Raw genomic sequence first — 21,721 nt, 5'->3', positions numbered from 1 at the left:
CACAAAATCCTTTAATGAATTGCAAGAAAACACAACCAAACAGGTAAAAACATTAAACAAAACCATCCTAGATCTAAAAATGGAAGTAGAAAAGATAAAGGAATCACAAAGGGAGACTACTCTGGAGATAGAAAACCTAGAAAAAGATCAAGAGTCATAGACACAAGTATCAACAATGGAATACAAGAGATACAAGAGAGAATCTCATGTGCAGAATATATCGTGGAAAACATTGACCAACTGTCAAAGAAAATGCAAAATGCAAAAAGCTACTAACCCAAAACATACAGGAAATCCAAGACACAATGAAAAGGCCAAACCTAAGGATAATAGGTATAGATGTGGGTGAAGACTCACAAACCAAAGAACCAGTAAATATCTTCAACAAAATTATAGAGGAAAACTGTCCTAACCTACAGAAAGAGATGTCCATAAATATACAAGAAGCCTACAGAACCCCAAATAGACTACACCAAAAAAGAAATACCTCCAGTCACATAATAATCAAAACATCAAATATACAAAACAAAGAAAAAATACTAAAAGCAGTAAGGGAAAAAGGCAAAGTAACATATAAAGGCAGACCTATAAGAATTACACCAGACTTCTCATCAGAGAGTATAAAAGCCAGAAGATCCTGGACTGATATCATACAGGCCCTAAGAGAACACAAATGCCAGCCCAGACTACTATACCTAGAAAAACTCTCAATCAATATTGATGGAGAAACCAAAATATTCCATGACAAATCCAAATGTACACAATACCTTACCACAAATACAGCACTTCAAAGGATAATTGGTGGAAAACTCCAACACAAGAAGGGAAACTACAACCTAGAAAAAGCAAGAAAGTAATCTTCCAAAAACCCTAAAAGAAGATAGTTACACAAACATAACTCCACCGCCAATAACAAAAACAACAGGAACCAACATTCATTTTTCCTTAATATTTCTTAATAACAATGAACTCAACTCTTCAATAAAAGACATAGACTATCAGACTGGATGCATAAACATGACCCAGCATTTAGCTGCATACAGGAAACCCACCTCTGTGAAAAAGACAGATACTACCTCAGAGTAATAGGATGGAAAACAATCTTCTAAGCAAATGGTCCCAAGAAACAAGCTGGAGTAGTGATTATAATATCAAATAAAATCAATTTCAACCAAAAGTAATCAAAAAAATAAAGAAGAACACTTCATATTGATCAAAGGAAAAATGTACCAAGAGGAACTCACAATTCTGAATATTTATGCCCCAAATGCAAGGGCACCCACATACATAAAAGAAACTTTACTAAAACTTAAAGCATACATTTCACCTCACACAATAATACTTGGAGATTTCAACACCCCACTCTCAGCAATGGACAGATCATGGTAACAAAAACTAAACTGAGACAACTAACAGAAGTTATGAACCAATTGGACTTAACTGACATCTATAGAACATTTCATCCTCAAACAAAAGACTATACCTTTTTCTCAGTACCTTGTGGTACCTTCTCCAAAATAGACCATATAATTGGTCACAAAACAGGCCTCAACAGATACAAAAAGATTGAAATAATCCCTTGTACTCTATCAGACCACCATGGACTAAGACTCGTCTTTAATGTGGACAAAAACAAAGGAAAGCCCACATACACGTGGCAACTGAACTATGCTCTCCTCAATGATGACTTGGTCAAGGAAGAAATAAAGAAAGAAATTAAAGACTTTTTAGAATTTAATAAAAATGAGGATACATCATACCAAAACTTGTGGAACTCCATAAAATCAGTACTAAGAGGAAAACTCATAGCTCTAAGTGCCCACAAAAAGAAACTGGAAAGTACATACACTAACAACTTGACAGCACACCTGAAAGTGTTAGAACAAAAAGAAGCTAATATATCCAAGAGTAGACGGCAGGAAATAATCAAACTCAGGGCTGAAATCAACCAAGTTGAAACAAAAAGAACTATACAAAATATAAACCAAACCAGGAGCATGTTCTTTGAGAAAATCAACAAGATAGACAAACCCTTAGCCAGACTAACCAAAGGGTGCACAGACAATACTCAAATTAATAAAATTAGAACTGAAAAGGGAGACATAACAACAGAAACTGAGGAAATTAAAAAAAATCATCAGATCCTACTACAATGGCCTATACTTAACAAAATTGGAAAATGTAGATGAAATGGACAATTTTCTAGACAGATACCAAGGATCGAAATTAAAACAGGAGCAGATAAACCATATAAACAGTCCCATAACCCCAAAAGAAATAGAATCAGTCATTAAAAAGCTCCCCATCAAAAAAGTCTGGGGCCAGATGGTTTTAGTGTAGAATTCTATCAGACCTTTGAGAAAGACCTAATACCCATTCTCTTCAGACTATTCCACAGAATAGAAACAGAAGGAACAATACCCAATTTGTTCTATGAAGCTACAATTACACTCATACCTAAACCTCACAAAGACCCAACAAAGAAAAAGAACTACAGAGCAATCTCTCTTATGAATATTGATGCAAAAATACTCAATAAAATTCTCGCAAACTGGATCCAAAAACACATCAAAGCAATCATTCGTCATGATCTAGTAGGCTTATCCCAGGAATGCAGGGATGGTTCAATATTCAGGAATCCATCAATGTAACCCACTACATAAATAAACTCAAGGAAAAAACCCACATAATCATCTCACTAGATGCTGAGAAAGCATTTGACAAAATTCAACATCCGTTCATGTTGAAAGTCTTGGAAAGATCAGGAATTCAAGGCCCATATTTAAACATAGTAAAAGCAATATACAGCAAGCCAGTAGCCAACATCAAACTAAATGGAGAGAAAATGGAAGCAATCCCACTAAGATCAGGGACTAGACAAGGCTGCCCACTCTCACCCTACATATTCAATATAGTACTGGAAGTCCTAGCTAGAGTGATTGGACAACAAAAGGAAGTCAAAGGGATACAAATAGGAAAGGAAGAAGTCAAAATTTCACTATTTGCAGATGATATGATAGTATACTTAAGTGACCCTAAAACTTCCACCAGAGAACTCATAAACCTGATAAACAACTTTTGCAAAGTGGCTGGATATAATATCAACACAAATAAATCAGTAGCCTTCCTCTATTCAAAGGATAAACAGGCTGAGAAAGAAATTAGGGAAACAACACCATTCACAATAGTCATGAATAATATAAAATACTTTAAAGTGAATGTAACCAAGCAAGTAAAAGATCTGTATGACAAGAACATCAAGTCTCTGAAGAAAGAAATTGAAAAAGATCTCAGAAGATGGAAAGATCTCTCATGCTTCTGGATTGGCAGGATAAATTTAGTAAAAATGTCCATCTTGCCAAAATTGATCTATAGATTCAATGCAATATCCATCAAAATTCCAAATCAATTCTCATAGAGATAGAAAGAGCAATTTGAAAATTTATTTGTAATAACAAACAACCCAGGATAGCGAGAACTCTTCTCAACAATAAAAGAACTTCTAGGGGAATTATCGTCCCTGACCTCAAACTGTACTACAAAACAATACAAAAAACTGCATGGTATTGATACAGTGACAGGTAGGAAGATCAATGGAATAGAATTGAAGATCCAGAAATGAACCCACACACCTATGATCACTTCATCTTTTACAAAGGAGCTAAAAACATCCAGTGGAAAAAGGACAGCATTTTCAACAAATGGTGCTGGCTCAACTGGAGGACAACATGTAGAAGGATGCAAATCAATCCATTCATATCTCCTTGTACAAAGCTCAAATCCAAGTGGATAAAAGACCTTCACTTAAAACCAGATACACTGAAACTAATAGAAGAGAAGGTGGGGAAGACCTTTGAATACCTAGGCATAGGGGGAAAGTTTCTAAACAGAACACCAATGGCTTATGCTCTAAGATCAAGAATAGACAAATGGGACCTCATCAAATTGCAAAGCTTCTGTAAGGCATAGGACATTGTCAATAAGACAAATCGGCAACCAACAGATTTGGAAAATATCTTTACCAGTCCTACATTTGATAGAGGGCTAATATCAAATATTATACTCCAGACAACTAAATTACCCTATTTTAAAAATGGGGTACAGAGCTAAAAAAAGAATTCTCAACAGAGGAAACTCGAATGGCCGAGAAGCACCTTAAGAAATGCTGAACATCCTTAGTCATCAGGGAAATGCAAATCAAAACAACCCTGAGATACCACCTCACACCAGTCAGAATGGCTTAAATCAAAAACTCAGGTGACAGTAGATTCTGGCAAGGATGTGGAGAAAGAGAAACACTACTCCATTGTTTGTTGGATTGCAAATTGGCACAACCACTCTGGAAATCAGTCTGGCGGTTCCTCAGAAAATTGGACATAGCATTACCTGAGGATCCAGCTATACCACTCCTTGGCATATACCCAGAAGATGTTCCAACATATAACAAGGACATATGCTCCAGTATGTTCATAGCAGCCTTATTTATAATAGCCAGAAGCTGGAAAGAACCCAGATGTCCCTCAATAGGGGAATGGATACAAACAATGTGGTACATTTACACAATGGAGTATTACTAAGCTATTAAAAATAATGAATTCAAGAAATTCTTAGGTAAATGGACGGAACTAGAAAATATCATCCTGAGTTAGTTAGCCCAATCACAAAACAACACACATGGTATTTACTCACTGATAAGCAGATAGTAGCCCAAAAGTTTGAAACAACATAGATTCAACTAACAGACCACATGAAGCTCATGAAGAAGGAAGAACAAGTGTGGATGCCTGGGTCTTACTTAGAAGGAGTAACAAAATACCCAAAGGAGGAAATATGGAGACAAAGTGTGAGACAGAACCTGAAGGGGGGGGTTGTATGGAAACCATTCCACCTGGGTATTCATCCCATGTTCAGTAACAAAAAAGAGACATTGATATGGATGACAGGAAGTGCATGCTGATGGCAGCCTGACATGGCTGTCTCCTTAGAGGGCCCCCAGAGTCTGACATACCCAAAGGCAGATACTCACAGCTAACCATTGATCTGATCAAGGGTTCCCAATGGAGAAGTTAGAGAGAAGACTGAAGGAGCTGAAAGGATTTGTGGCCCCATGAGGAGAGCAACAATACCAACCAACCAGAGCTCCTCAGGGTCTAAACCACCAGCCTAGGAGCACATAGGGAGAGACCCATGACTCCAGCTGTATATGTAGGGGAGGATGGGTTTCTTGGGCAGAGATGGGAGAGGAGATCTTTGGTACCATTATGGATGAACACTGAGTGGGGGGAATCTGAGGGTTGGGAGGTGGGAGTGAGGTGTAGATGGGGGCACACCCTCATAGAAGGAGAAGGGATGGAATAAGGGGTTCCTGGGTGGTGGAGGGAATGGGGTAAAGGGATAAAATTTGAACTGTAAATATATCCAATTTAAAAAGGAAAAAAGAAAAGTTGTCAGAACCAAAATCTTTAATAAAATGTCAGCCCTCTAAAAAACTATCTTGATACTTAAATTTGTTTTGAGAATTTTACAATGCAGAATACACAGCCTTGGTGCATCTACTCATCAAGCAAGCTGAGCAGACCTGCTCAAACCTCTGATGTCCTGGAATCCCATCTGTATGCAGTGAAGACACAGTGTCAGAGGCTTATCAATTTACTCTTCTCCCCACCCCTCTTCTAATATCTCAATGCCCTTAATCAGCTTGAAGAAGTTAATGAAGAGTCAGTGCCCCTATTCCCTGGACTTGTGGTTAATATTGGGCTGACCTTCTAGGGAAAAGTAGTGGTTTTGTTAGACAGAGAGGATTAGTTAGGATTTATTTCATAGCCATAACCTATTGGTAGAAATCTGTATAATTATTATCAAGATGAAGTTATAATTTCTTAAATGGTACAACATTTACTTTGATTTCAAATTTAAGGTTTTTATTGGTATGAGCTTCTTACTGATATAAAATTGAGATGAATATTGGTACTCTCATAGGCACTGTGATTGTATAAGACATTTAGGAATACAAGGGTTAGACCCAGTTTTCTTTACCTTTTTTAACTGATTTGAGATGGTTAGCCTGTGAGTTAAGGGACTATAGCAAATTCATGACTTGGAGTTTATTGTCAGGGTGTTTTCTATATTTTATTTAGAAATAGCTGAGAGGAGTTAACAGTTAATGGTCTAGATTACTTTACATGGATAGTTGCTTTTCAAAATGTCAGAATTCCACAGAATTGACATTACAAACATTTCTGTATTAATGTTCATTTTGATTAGAGACCTGTCTGCTCCTGACAGATTCCTGTATTGAATTCTAAGAAGAAATTGAGCATCTTTGGAGTTACTCCAGTTGTGGTGAGACAGCCACTAGGCAAGAATTGCCTCTTTCCATCTACAGACAAATTACATTCCAGAAAAGGACACAAATGCAGAATAGTTGACTGATTATATCTGCCTAGACAGAGTAATCAGCCCTTAATAATTCTGCAGCACTAAGGTCTGTCAGATGATCCTGGGCCAGAAGGGTGAAGATCAGATGCTCCAATGTTTTGTAGTATACGGACTGTCCAGGTGGTCAGCAGTCTCTATAAATTGGCTAAGGTTTAGAAGCTATGATGTGCTTCCCATAATTTCAGTTAACTCAGTCATTCTGGATTTCTAACGGGGTTGAAAACTTATAGCCTCATAGCCAATTCTGGCTATTTACTTTGAGAGAAAAGATTTGAGTGGATAGTTTTCAGCTGACATTCATTCTAAAGCCAAGAAAAAGGACAGATTCAGAACTAACTGTTTTAGTTAAGAAAGATGACAGAGGTTCTGGTTAGTCAATAAAATGATGGACTGGGTATTAGGATTATCTTGTACCTCACTGGTACAAATTGGCATAATTATGCTCTAATTGTATTTTGAGGGAAAAGTTTTCTTTTAACAGGAAGTGTGATATGTAGGAGGAGCTAAGGTGAGAGGGGTACCAAGAGCAAGAGAAGGAGTAAGGAGAAGAGGAGAAGAAGGAGAGGAGAAGCTAGGTGATGACAGAGAGAAAGAGAGAGAAAGAGATGGAGGACATGGAGGCAGTTGTTCACGTGTCTCCACCCATCAAAGATAGTTCATATATCTAGTTTGGGTATTGGGTTACACTTGTGATTGAGCATTAGCAAACTTATAAAGCCTTTGATTAATATTCTTAAAAATTGTATAAAAACAAAAAGGAAAAGGGTGCATGTGATAGGGGTTTTCTGGGGAGGGGAATTGGGGAAAGAGAACAGCATCTGAAATGTAAATAAAATATCCAATAAAAATTTTAAAGAAAAAACACAGTTAAAGGGTTTAAAATGTTTTAAGTAAATTCAAAGGCTTATTAAAGATCAAATTTGTTTCCTAAATATCTAAGAATTGGGTCCATGCTGTGTATTGCCCCAGGGCAGATCATCAGAATGTCTGCCCCTCTGAAAACCACACAGTCTGAAGGCCTCCCAGGACATCTGCTATACCCAAGACAACAGGTAAGGGACTTTCCCAAATAACTGCAGCAGTTGGGACCCTATAGGAGCCCAGAAGATTAGGGACCCATCCCCTCTGCTCAAACTCCACCTCCCTTCTAGCCTGTGCCTTCAAGCAGAACAGATCATCAGCATGGTCAGCATGTCTGCCCCTCTGAAGACCCCACAGTCTGAAGGCCTCAAAGTAGACTTACTGCACCCAGGGCAACAGGTAAGGGACCCTCCCAAATAACCACAGCTGGGACACTCAAGGAACCTAGTGGACACAAGATCCATCCCCTCCACTGGAACTTTACCTCCCTTTAAGCTAGATAAATCATCAGAGTGTCTGGACTTCTAAAGACTCTACATCTGAAGGTGTCCCATGAGATTTGCTGTACCCAGTGCAACAGACCCCACAGTCTGAAGGCATCCAAGGAAATCTGCAGCAGATGGGTCAGAGGTATCCCAGGAGACCTGGAGCAACACAGAGACAAAAGAGAACTGGAAACAGCAAAGAAAACACAAATGTAGGCAACTTTGGAAATTGAAAACCTAGGAAAGAGGTTATGAGATACAGAGGCAAGCATCACCAACAGAATACAAGATGTAAGAGAGAAACTCATGTATAGAAGACACCTTAGAAGATATTGACACAACAGACAAAGAAAATAGAAAGCATAAAAAACTACTAACCTAAAACATCCAGAAAATTCGGGACATAATGAATAGATCAACTCCAAGAAAAATAGGTACAGAAGACAATGAAGATTCCCAGCTCAAAAGACCAGAAAACATCTTTAACACAATCATAGATGAAAACTTCTCCAACCTAAAGAAAAACATGGCCATACATGTACAAAAACCTATAGAACACCAAATATATTGGACCAGAAAAGAAAACACTAACTGCATAGAACAAATATATATATTAAAAGCTGTAAGGGAAAAATGACAAGTAACATATAAAAGAAGACTTATCAGAATTACATCTGACTTTTCAAGAAAGGCCCTAAAAGCCACACAAACCTGAACAGGTGTCATGAAGACCCAAAGAGAACACAAATGGCAACACAGGCTACTATACTCTGCAAAACACTCAATCATCAGATGTGGAGAAACCAAAATGTTCCATGTCAAAACCAAAATTAGACAATATCTATCTACCAATTCAGCCCTACAGAGGATTCTAGAAAAAAAATTTCAACACATGGAGGTTAAGTACACTAAAGGTGGAAGAAAACAAGAAACTAATCTTCTCACAACAAAACCAAAATAAGAGAATCACATACATATGATGCCACCTACAAGAACAAACATAACAGTAACTAACAATCATCTCTCTTTAATATCTTTCAATATTAACAGACTCGATTCTCCAATAAAAAGACAAAGCTGACAGATTGCATATGCAAGTAGGATCCAGCATCTTCCTGCATATAAGAAACAAACCTCAATGACAAATACAAACACTACCTCAGAATAAGAGGCTAGATAAAAGTCTTTCAAGCAAATTTTCCCAAGAAACAAGTGGGAATTACCACTCTAATACCAAATTAAATAGACTTTTAACCAAAAGTTATTAAGGGAGATGGGGAAGAACACTTCATATTCATCAAAGAAAAAAATCCACCAAGAGAAAGCCTCTATTCTGAACATCTATGCCCTAAATTCACGGGTACCCACATCTGTAAAAGAAACTTTAGTAAAGGTCCAAACATGTTGAACTCCACATAATACAGTGAGAGACTTCAACACCACATTCTCACCAATAGACAAGACATCAAAACAAAAAATTAACCAAGACACAGTGAAACTAATAGAGGTTTTGAACCAAATGGATTTAACAGATGTATACAGAACATTTTACCCTGAAACAAAAGAATATACCTTCTTCTCAGCACCTCATGGTACCTTCTCCAAAACTGACCATAGAATAATTCACAAAACAAGCCTCAACAGATGCAATAAGATTGAAATAATCCCATGCATTCTATCAAGTCACCACAGACTAAGGCTGGGCTAAAATAACAACAAAAACAACTAAAAACCCACATACTCATGGAAACAGAACAACTCTCTACTCAATAATAAATTTGTCAGGGAAAAAATACAAAAACTAGAGACTTCCTGGAATTCAATGAATAATGACACAGCACACCCAAATTTATTGGACAAAATGAAAGCAGTCCTACAGGAAAGTCATAGCACTAAGTGTCCTCATAATGAAATTGGATAAATCTTACACTAGCAAAATAGCAGCACACCTGAAAGCCCTAGAACAAAAAAAAATCAAACACACCCAAGAAGAGTAGAAGGCAGGAAATTGTCAAACTCAGGGCTAATATCAACCAAATAGAAACAAAGAGAACAATGCACAGAATCAACAAAACCAAAAGCTGTTTCTTGGAGAAAATCAACAAGATAGATAAACTCCAAAATAAGGGACACAGAGACAGTATTCAAATTAACAAAGTCAGAAATAAAAAGGTAGACATAACAAAAAAATTCGTCAGATCCTGCTACAGACGCCTATACAAAAACAAACAAACAAACAAATGAAAAACCTAGGTACAATAGATGATTTTCTAGACAGATATCACATACCAAAGTTAAACCAACCAAGAGCAGGTAAACTATCTAAACAATCCCATATTCCCTAAGGAAATTCATTAAAAACTTTCCAACCAAAAAAAAAAAAAAAAAAAAAAAAAAAAAAGCCCAGGGTCAAAGGGCTTTAGTGCAGAATTCTACCAGAACTACAAAGAAGAGCTAATACCAACATTCCTCAAAATATTCCATAAAATAAAAACAAAAGGAAGACTACCTAATTCATTCTATCAAAAATCAATTACTCTGATACCTAAACCACACAGAGACCCCGAAAAATAGAATCTCAGACTAATTTCACTTAAGAATATCAGTGTAAAAATCTTCAGTAAAACCCTTGCAAACTGAATCGAAGAACAAATCAAAATCATAAATCATCATGACCAATTAGGCTTCATACCAGGGATGCAAGGTTGGTTTGATATATAAAATGTATTCAATGTAATCAACTATATAAATAAACTCAAAGAAAAAAGTTACATGATCATCTCATTACATACTGAAAAAGCATTTGACAAAATACAACACCTCTTCATGTTAAAAGTATTAGAGAGATCAGGAATTCAAGGCCCATACCTAAACATAATAAAAGCAATGTACAACAAACCAACATCCAATATCAAATTAAACAGAGAGATACTTGAAGCAATCCTACTAAAATCAGGTCTGCCCATTCTCCATGTATCTACACAATATACCACTCAATGTTCTAGTTAGAGCAATAAGACAACAAAAAAAGTGATCAAGGGGATACAAATTGGCAAAAAAGAAGTCAAGGTATCACCATTTGCACATGATATGATAGTATACATAAGTGACCCCAAAAATTCTACCAAAGATATTCTACAGTTGATAAACAACTTCAGCAATGTGGTTGGATATAAAATCAATGCAAACAAATCAGAAGCCTTCTTTTATACAAATGATAATTGGACAGAGAAAGAAATAGTGAAACAACATCTTCCAAAACAATCAAGAATAATAAAAAATATCTTGGAGTAATTCTAACCAATCAAGTGAAAGATCTATATGATAAGAACTTCAAGTCTCTCAAGAAAGAAATGGAAGAAGACCTCAGAAAATGGAGAGATCTTCCATGCTCATGGATTGGTAGGATTAATATAGTAAAAATGGTTATTGTACCAAAAACAATCTACAGATTCTATGCAATCCCCATCAAAATTCCAACCCAATTCTTCACAGATATGGAAAGAACAATTTTCAATTTCATATGGAAAAAGAAAAAAACATGATAGTAAAAACAATCCTTAACCATAAAACAACTGGGAGAATCACCATCCCTCACCTCAAGCTGTACTACAGAGTAATATTAATTAAACCTGCATGGTATTGAAAAAGAGACAGACAGGTTGGTTGTTCAATGGAATAGAATGGAAGACACAGAAATAAGCTTGCACACTTATGGACACTTTATCTTTAAAAAAGAAGCCAAAAATATACAATGGATAAAAGAAAGCATCTTCAATAACTGCTGCTGGTCTAACTAGCAATCAATATGTAGAAAAATAAAAATAGATCCATTTTGTCACATAGTACAAAGCTCAAGTCCAAGTGGATCAAGGGCTTCAACATAAAACCAGATACACTGAGCCAAATAGAAAATAACATGAGAAAGAGTCTTGAATTCATTGGCAGGAGGGTAAGGGGTAGGGTATTTCTTAAACAGAACTTCAATGACTCAGGCTCTAAGATCAAAAATTGATAAATGGGACCTCATGAAACTGAAAAGCTTCTGTATGGTAAAGGAAATAGTCAATAGGACAAATCATCAACCTACAGATTGACAATAAAAAAGCTTCACTAACCCCACATCCAAGAGAGCTAATATCCAAAATATATAAAGAACTCAAAGGGCTAAACTCCACAAAAACCAAAGAACCCAATCAATATAGAGCTAAACTGAGAATTCATGACAGAGAAATCTCAATTGGCCGAGAAGCACCTAAATAAATATTCGAAGTCCTTACTCTTTAGGGAAATGCAAATCAAAACAACCCTAAGATTCCATGTTACACCAATCAGAATGGCTAATATCAAAAACTCAGGTGACAGCACATTTTGGCAAGAATGTGGAGAAAGAAGAACACTCCTTCATTGCTGGTGCAGTTGCAAACTAGTACAACAACTCTGGAAATCAATCTGAAGGTTCCCCAGAACATTGGAAATAGATCTACCTGAAGATCCATCTATACCACTCTTGGACATATACCAAAAGATGCCCCACCATACCACAGGGGTACATGTTCCACTGTGTTCAGAGCAGCCTTATCTGTGACAACTAGAAGCTGGAAATAACCCAGATGGTCAACAAGGAAAAAATGAATGAAGAAAATGTTCATTTACACAATGGAATACTATTTAGCTATTAAGAACAAAAACATCGTGAATTTTAGAGGCAAATGGATGGAATTAGAAAATATCCAGAGTGAGGTAACTCAGATGCAAATGACATGCATACTATGTACCCACTAACAAGTGGATATTAGCCATAAAATATAGAATACTTAGGATACAATCTACGCAACTCAAGAAGGTTAGCATGGCTCTTTTTGTCTATAAATCCACGAGTGCTTGTTAAAGGAAAATCCAAGATCACTATCTCATATCAGAAGTGCCACCTGGTATGGTGCAAAAAAAGCAAAAAAAATAAGATGCTCTAACCCACTAAATCACACTATCATTAGATTCCACTAATCTCATTATCTTTTGGTTTTCATTTGACTCTCTAAACTTTTCTTAATATATAAATATTATCTCAAAATCTTTAAGATTATATACTTATATATGCTTTTTATCATGGTAACAATAGTCATACAGAGTACTAATTTTCAAAATAAACATCCTGTATGTGTTTTCAGGTTTGAATCTAAACCAAATATCTAGGAACAAAGTATCTTGGGCATGATTAATAGATCGTGGTCCTCAAAACTTTCTGAGATCTGCTGAATATACCACTTAAATTATTTAAGTTTTCTACCATTCCTAACAGTAATTTTTGAGGTCTGCGAGAAGATCATAGGGCCCTTCACTGATCAATCCACCAAGATTGTGGTAACAGTAGCCACTGGACAAAACTGCCTCAGGCCTCTTCTGCCAGCAGGTTCTTCACAAACAGGAGGCACTTTTGCATTGACTGCTATGTTCTACCTAGGTAGAATTGCCACTAAGCTGACAACCATCTAAAGATTAGCTTTGGACTACAAATAGCTCAGGACATTCAATTTGCCAAGTTCATAGGAGACTGACAGGAAAATTTTACAGAACATTGAACTCAAAAATACTTCATCCCAAGATTATCAAATACAACCAAGCTAGACATCATGGAAAGCTTTGAAAAAATACTTCATTGCTGTAAATGTTGAGGGCTGCTCCTTTTAACATAACATTAACCATTTTGTATTCAGTCTCTATTATGCTTATGAGGTAAAATTAAATTCAGGCTCTCAGAATCTACTTCCCAAAGTAATTATCCATAGCTAACACTAAAGAATGCTACTAATAAGCCAAAAAGTTATGGTTGAATCAATTGTACCCTGTTGTCCCAATGTACTGAAATTCTCCTATTCATCACCTGTCCTCCACTCTTCTTACTTCACTCAGGACCAATCAGTTTAAAGATTAGCTGAGACTACTTTGTCTAGCTAGCCAAAAATATTATTCTACTTCACTGCTTGGCTTCAAACTTTGAGCCTGGTTTGTCTTATACAAGCCTGCCCTGAGGGAGAGACTGATTAGAATTTTCCTTCTCGTGGTCCTGAACATCTAGTATTATGCCATGCATTCAGTAAGCTATTCTTGCTTAACACAGGTTGGTGCACATATGGTTTGTGTGGCAATTTCCAGAGCACAACAGTAAATAATTTTACTGTATTAGAGTTAAAATCTTTTCTTTTTAGTTAGACAAAAGAGGGAAATGTTGCAGAAATTTTGATCACACTGTGAGCCCTGAGATTGTGTTATTTACTGGAAAAACCTGTTTCTAGTTGTGATCTGACTCTGCCACAGCACACACTTTTAATCCAAGAGCTTTCTGTTTACTGTAAACAGGATTAAAGACAGTCAGCCATAGGCCAAGAAGCAAAGCAAGCAACCAATTCACAGGGACTGAACATAGGGAAAAAAACAGAGAGTAAGAGGGAGTCTGGATGGCTAGAGAGATGCACAAAATTAAAAGGGAGGAACATTACATTTGAGGGGTTTTTGAGATGATATATAGAAGGAGAACTTCCTTCTGGAATATTGACTGAGGAGGAAGGTAAACTGGAAACATTCTCTGCTTTTCTGAGCTAGCAACTTTTGTCCCAGCATCTAGTACCTGGTTTGAGATTTTACTTACTCTAAAGAGAAAGAAAGAAAAGAAGTACACCCCTTGAAAAGCCATAGAAGAGTGTCTCCCTGGTCTCTGAGACCTGACCAGCCTTTTCACTGTGAAACTTGTGCTACATAACCGTTCCCAAACTCTGTTGTCCTTTCCCCTTCTGAGCTAAGCCTCCTCCCAGGCAGCAGCATCTCATGAGTCCCATGAGCTGTGGGTGGGTCTGTGTTCAAAACACTGATCTACCCCCTCCACTCTCAGCACTGCCTTGTGTCCCTCTCCCCTTTATCTCTTTATATTTTAGTTGTCCACACCATGCTGTAATCAAAAAGCTTATAAGCATTCTTGTGCCCTGATAAGACATCAGATTATCTCAGGGCTGACATCTGCTGCGACCTGGATTTGGTCTGTCAGCATCAAAGAATGTCTCTGTGCTTCCTGTGTAAATCACAAACTTAACTGCACACAGAGTTTACTCTATGATCTGTGTTCTTTAAAGATGGAATTTCTTTTGGCTGAAAGGGGACAGAGATTCCTATGAAGGCCCCAAAGGGACAAACTGAATGTGAGTGGTACATGGAGAAAGGTACAGAACTATTCTCAATGGAAACTTCTGACCCAAGACAAGTGTCAAGACCAGATTTGTGGAGTTTCACACCTTAGGTTTATAGCTATAGGAAATATGATTCCTGGAAAAGGGGGTAGGCTCAACTGTCCCTTGAAGACTTTCAAAATGATTCTTCCATTTTCTCTGCTTCATGAGCTGTGTGATAGTGTAGGGCCTAACAGGAGGTCTAATCTCCATTCCACCTTCACCCTTCAGTCAGTACACAGGTGGAGGGCCATGAACAGGCCCTAGAGAGATTTACATACTAATGAGGTACCTGAAGGCCAGAGGTGGAGCTGATTAAACATTCCTCCCCAACCCCTCCTTCCTTCTCCCCTCCTCTTTTAACTCAGGTCCATCCTGGGTTTTAAGGGGTATGCATCTAGATTCATCCACCATCCGCCATGTGAATAAACCAGTCTTGGAAACCCAAGGACTTTCCCCTGTGTTGGGACAGCGCCGCCATGAGGAACCGTGAGGAGCTGGTGAGAGGCTTTTAGTTAATGAGCAGCCAGGCACTACTTCTAGCTAGAGGAACCCAGAGCATTCCCAGCTGACTACCCACAGCATGACAGGAGGAACCCTGGGATTACCAGCCTTATTTTTTCCCTACATGATGGGTCTGCCCATGTGTTCCCTGGGCTTTTATGGATGCTTTAGACATTTGTCTAGGTGATTTCCCTTGGCTCTCATATCTTTCCTAAAGAAACTACATAAGGGAGAGAATTGAACATCATCCCCTGGTAATGTTGGGGTTTTTCCTGATGCTCATCTTTTTCAGAGGCCCCCATTGCTTTCTCAACCAGGCTAAATCTTTGTCTCTTGGAGTCTTCCTCAAGGACATATTACTGGTGAGAACCCTAAGAATTTCACAAAAAGACCCAACATTTTTGCATTAAGAGTCTTTCTCACCTATACATTCCTGAAGAGATGATGATGTCCTTGGCTGATTTAACTACCATGTGTCTACCTGTCTGCAAGATGAAGTTAAATGAAGGATTCTAATCTATTGCCCTTATTCTACATCATCTGTGTCTTGCAATAAATGTTCAAACACCAAAATAAAGATACAATGGAGAAGGAGATATGCACAGGCAGGCCTGATATTATTTTGTGTGTCTAGTGAAACGAAAGCCACCAGTCACCCAGATTTTACAAAGAATTACTTACAGTACACGTTGAGATATATGGATGTTATGGATAAAATCTCTGCATGTCTGTTTATGATTCGTAGGCTGTAGAACCCTATATCCTCCTGGTTGACATTGTAGATCTGCAGGGATCCATTGCTGTACAAAGTCTCTCTACCACTGTGACCAGGCCCCAGCACAGTAGTATTAGTGGCCAGGGTATATTGTCCAATTTGCAGGCTCTTAATCCTTGTTCCTCTGAACCAGGCTAAGGTTACAAGATTCTCTGGCAGATTGTCAATACGTATGAGAACATTTTCTCCTTCAATCACTTGGGGTGGCACTAATTCAATGGTTATTTGTGCAGTGGTAGACAGGTGCCAGCAGGTTAAAAAGGAGGCTAGACAGGAAAACAGGGAAACAGGGAAACAATCATTACTGAACAAGTGTATTTATCACCTAGCTTAGCTATGTGGGTATAGGCATGCCCATTTTCCTTGATTAAGGTCAACAACATAACCTCCACTCCCTCAGAGTGTCTATGCCTCTTTGCTCAGTTGCAGCCTGATTCACTGCTTATTATCCCCATATCCATCCTCATTAAAAGAGTATTTGGTATAAGTGTCAATTCGACTCTGACCTAATCCTCTAGAGGGTTCTTACTTTCTGACTTTTTTTTCTGTTCTCTGTAATTCTAGAGAAAATGTGACCTCAAATCCAAGACAGTCAGATTTCTGATCAGAGTTTTGTGAGGAGCTGCATTGATCTATTAGTCTAATATCTTTAGAAGGTTCAATTCCTATAAAAGACTGAGACACCAATAAAGGACCAAAGGAAAGAAGGAGTGAAGGAAGGAATGGAGGAAGGAAGGAAGGAAGGAAAGTAGAAAGGAAGGAAGGAAGGAAGGAGAGAAGAAATAAAGGAAGGGAGAAAGAAAGAGAGATGAAGGGAGGGAGGGAGGGAAAGAGGGAGGAAGGAAGGGAGGGAGGAGGGAGAAAAATCTAAGGAAGGAAACAAGGAGGGGAAAAGAAGGAAGGAAGGAAGGAAGCAAGGAAGCAAGGAAAAAAGGAAGAAAGGAGGGAGGAGAGAAGACAGGAAAGAAGGAACTGCACATGGGTTTATGTACATTGTTCCCAGGTTTGGCATTAACAACAATACTTGTACTCAAGTTTAATTTGATTTTTTTTTTACATTTTCTTAGGTGTTGTATGTGTTTTCTGATGGTATGTGTCTTACTATGCACATATGTGAGTTTATGGAACAGTACTGTGTGAAAGAGTGTGTCTCATGGTGGGAATACATACAGGCACATTTGTCAGCACCTGTGTGGAGGACAGGGTTGAATTTTCAGAAGTGTATACTCTCCATTTACCATGTAGGAGTTAAGGAATGAATTCAAGTTGTCACATATAGAGACACTGAGTCATCTCACTGCCCCATTCTTTTTTATTTTTATTTGCAGAGTCCCACTGTTATGACTGGGAACATCAATATTCAGAATATGGCAGCCATTATGACTGACTTGTGACTTATGAATAGTGAGTGGTTGAAGCATTTCACTTTCCTTATCACCTCCTGTCTCCTGAGAGCTTCTAACTGCTGAGCCTCTGTCCCTCACTGTACTTTCTGCCCTATGGCTGCAAACAAAACTCTAACTCTCATTTTGGGCTTCTGTCCTCTTTATGACATCCCACATGGCTTCTGAGTTTTCCTACCTCCATGCTCAGAGAGTAAGTACCCTTACCTGTGATCAGAAGCCCCTCCAAGTGGATACACCACTTGCAAGGAAGAAAAGAGGATGCTTCCATCTCTTTTGGATATGCCGTCCTCCCTCTGTGGAGAAGAGTTTTAGCTCTAGCACAGCACTCAAGTTCTTCTGTCTTTCCTTCTTCTTAGCTGAGCTCCTCCCAAGGAAAAGCCACTTTCCAAGATTCAATGGGCTGTGGGTGGTGGGGTCTGTATCCAAGGTACTGCTCTGTTCATTCTACTCTCAGTGCTGTCATGAATCCCTCTCAACATTTCTCCCTTTATGTTTCACCTCCAATAAACACACTGAGCAACAAAGCTGATAAGCATCCCCATGCCCTCAGAGAATAACAGCTCATCCCAGTACTAACATCTGCTGAATACAAGCCTTGAGTCTGTCAGCATCAAAGAGGGCGTCTCCATCCTACCTATGTGTCATTTGGACATATAGACTCATCTGAGAACCCAGTCTGCCCTGTGTCCTCAAGTGCTCTGGGAAGGTGAGATTCAATACCATCAGGAAGATGACAAAGATGTCTCTGAGAGCAAGAAAGGGGAAAGCTGAATGGTGACTAGGAATGAATAGCAACCATGTATCACTGTTGTTACCAGTCAAATAGTCCTTATCCAGGAGAAATGTCCTTTGGCAGTCTCCTGCAAGGAAACCTGTGTGGAGTTTCATGTCTTCAGTGTTGGAGAAGAGGTGATATGTGTGTCCTATAAATAACTTTTTGCTCTCTTTTCCTACAGAGGGTTTCAACAAAATCTTCCAGCTTCATGTGCTGTGTAAGCTGTATGTTAGATGAGCCCATGTCCTCTCTGATCTTTCTTGGCCCCCTATGCTCATTGTCTAGGTGATTCCTCAGGTATCAGCCTTATGAGAGAAGATAGGATGAAGGTGAGTTCTGTGTTACTCAGACAGACAGGTGCTCTCAGGCACAGAAAGCAGCTGGTACATCACAGCATGGTCTAGAATGGGATCTCTGGGTTAGAAGACTTAGGAATGAAAACCAGTCTACAAGGCTCAAGCACTTTTCTGAGTATTGAATATATTTCCTGATAGTACCCACTGAATATCACTGAGAGAATTGCAATCTCATGTCTAGAGATACAGCAAGCATGGTCAACAAGTCAAATGTATCCTGCCCTGATCACTTCAGCACAGTTGGGATGCAGGGCCTGCCATCTTGCTCACTGTGCTCTTCAGAACTCCTAATTGCATCTAATATAGGACATGACTGCACAGGTTTCCACATTTTTCCTGGGAAGACCTGGACTGAAGTTGAAAGAGGTGGTTCTCCAAAGGATGGGCATTCTCTCAAGGAGAGGTTTGCATGCAAATTTTCAAAGGTAAATGCTTATGCATTGCTCTTGGTTTTCAAAGGAAAAGACATAAGTGTAGGGGCTCCACCTCCACTTTCTGGTCCTTCTCTGGGGTCTAAATTCTTCCCTTTTTGCACAGAGAATACAAGGGGTTCTTCTGTTAGATACAGAGAACACTAATTCAAATGCATATGTCACAGGCTCTTACCTATACAATGTTCCAAGTCTCCTTCTCCTGCTATGATAAATCCACCCTGAACAGAAGCAGTTTGGGAGAGCAAAGGATACATTTGCCTTAAAAGTCTAAGTCATAGTATTGAAGGAACTCAAGGCAGAAAACATGCTGCTTGCCGACTCATTCTCTGTTTAGCACTATGGCTCATGGTTACCTGTAGGACAATGAAAAAAACTTCATGGTTTCTGGTTGTGCACCGGTTAAAGATGGCCAGAAACCGAGCATATTGGAGACTGGTTTCCCTGCAGGAGACAGCATGCATTTCACCATGCTCCCAGACACCAGACTCCTGACATGAGAACGAAAGACTTCCATCAATACGAGCCTTTCAGGCAGGTAAGACAACACCTCTACTAGGCACTCCATAGGTAGACGGCATAACTACAGGCCCTTAAGCTTAACAGACAAATTTGTAGAAGTTTTCTAATGTAGCATGCACGAACCCTTGATCCATCACCAGAATAAACCCAAAACAGACACATGGTGTTCACTATGCCTGAATCTGAGATGTCCTGTGTGTCTATCTCACCATGAGCTTTTCTATGCAGAAGTCCCTCCAAACCATTCTAGCTCAAGGTTAGACCAGGATGAACATGCTTGGATGATACCAGGACACCCTGGCTAGCTCAGGTGTCTGCATGGTGAGTCTTTGCAACTCAAGATGGGCCTATTGTTCTGGCTCTAGCCTTCTGTCTTTATGTAGGCACAGCCATGATGAAACAGAAATTACTCATAGCTAACATTCAGTTTGAATGGGTCATTTCAAATGATACTCACTCAGTTACAGATTAATATCAGTAGTAGTGACATTGAATAAGTGAGAGCCCAGTTGTCCTCTGAAAGCTTCAGTCTGTAATCTTCTGAGAAGTTTTGATCATTTATCCTCCACAGGTATGTTATATTCTGAGTTTCATGTTCATGCTTTAAGGCATCATTCTCAACATCCCTCCCATAGGGTTAGAATTGTGACTTGTGGTGTTAGCCTCGGATATCATTGCTGTTCAGACAACAGAGAGACTTCTGAAAAGGCCTCTTTTAACCAGTATTGGCCCCTCTAAACTGCACCCCCAATCCATGTCTTTAAAGGACTAGGGATAAGATGACTCACAGGCAGACATAAGAGAACCTGAGTGGTCAGAGATGCTGTGTCTCCTTTGCTTTGTAGGAGAAACAGTTATTGTCATATGGGAGCTGAGCTGCATAGCTTTAAGGTTCAGAACAAGAATCTGGAATCAAAGCCCTTTTGTTTCTTCTGGTCCTTGCAGACCCCCTGCCTGCCTGGCACTATGGAGTGCTATGTCCCTCCAGATTCACTGATCTCCATTTCTAAGCCAGGTCTAGTGCCTTCCAAGGCTTTACTGCTCAAGACTATCCTCTACATAAGGCATGAAGATTTCACATTGAACTTCCCTAATAATCACCCACAATATATCCTCAGGACTTGATGTTTTTACAGAAATTTCACACACGATACCAAGAACAGGCTTGTCATTAATCTAACTACTCAGGATGGATAGTAACATGGACCAATCTTTCTATGTGTTTTAGGGTGACTGATATGAGGCACATGGCCAACAAATAGTAAAGGATAAGGCTCAGAGTGATCTAGGAGAGTGAAGGTATGGTTTGGGGGACCATTGAGTTTGCTTTGCCTAATTGGCTTGAGAAGCATGCACCATAGGATTTTAAGAGTCGATGGCTCATGGGGCACTGTGCACCTTTCAGTTACTGAGAAACCCAGATACTCCCTCAGGCAGTGAATCTACTCAATTCACTTTGTTTCTCTGTTTCCTTAAAAGAAAAGAATCATAGAATTTGATATAGAAATTGATCTTAAGTGTTAATCTTGTGTACCCTGTAGAGTTTGGAGATTCATTGTATCCTGGCAACAACAACTTCATTTATTAGAGAAACTGCTGCTATATTCTGTTTCTGATAAGGCCATGCAAAAGTCTGATTGTTCTCAATAAAATTGTGACAACCTCAATCTTGCTGTGGCTCCTTCAACCAGAGCCTGATTAACTTCTTGATCAGCTATAACAGATAAACTTAAAATAGTAAGCATGGGTGCTTGTATTGTGGGAAAGACAGAATTGAAGCAGGACCATTGCTTTGTCACTGGCCTTTAATGATGTGTCTCATATAAATAAGCATCAAGCAGAGATATTTTGTGAACAGCAGGTAGTTATATTCTTTTTTTAATTTTTGTATATGTATACTTATTTTGGTTGCATATGTATCTGTGAAACAAAAGCATGCCTGGTGTAC

General features: G+C 38.7%; 1 protein-coding gene across 1 annotated transcript in view; it reads right to left on the bottom strand.

Annotated features, from left to right (window-relative positions):
• LOC117714118 (cell adhesion molecule CEACAM5-like) overlaps positions 1–17,957 on the bottom strand; it is a 51,826-nt gene extending 33,869 nt beyond the window's left edge. The window contains exons 1-2 of the mRNA XM_034510768.1: positions 17,894–17,957; positions 16,190–16,549 (exon numbers count right to left, since the gene is read on the bottom strand). Of these exons, the coding sequence (XP_034366659.1) occupies positions 16,190–16,549; positions 17,894–17,957 (424 nt within the window). The remainder of the gene's footprint in view (positions 1–16,189; positions 16,550–17,893) is intronic.
• Between the last annotated feature and the right edge of the window lie 3,764 nt (positions 17,958–21,721).

This window comes from Arvicanthis niloticus, chromosome 1, assembly GCF_011762505.2.
Source record: "Arvicanthis niloticus isolate mArvNil1 chromosome 1, mArvNil1.pat.X, whole genome shotgun sequence".
Taxonomy (NCBI): Eukaryota; Metazoa; Chordata; class Mammalia; order Rodentia; family Muridae; genus Arvicanthis; species Arvicanthis niloticus.
This window is presented reverse-complemented; position numbering and strand designations above follow the sequence as displayed.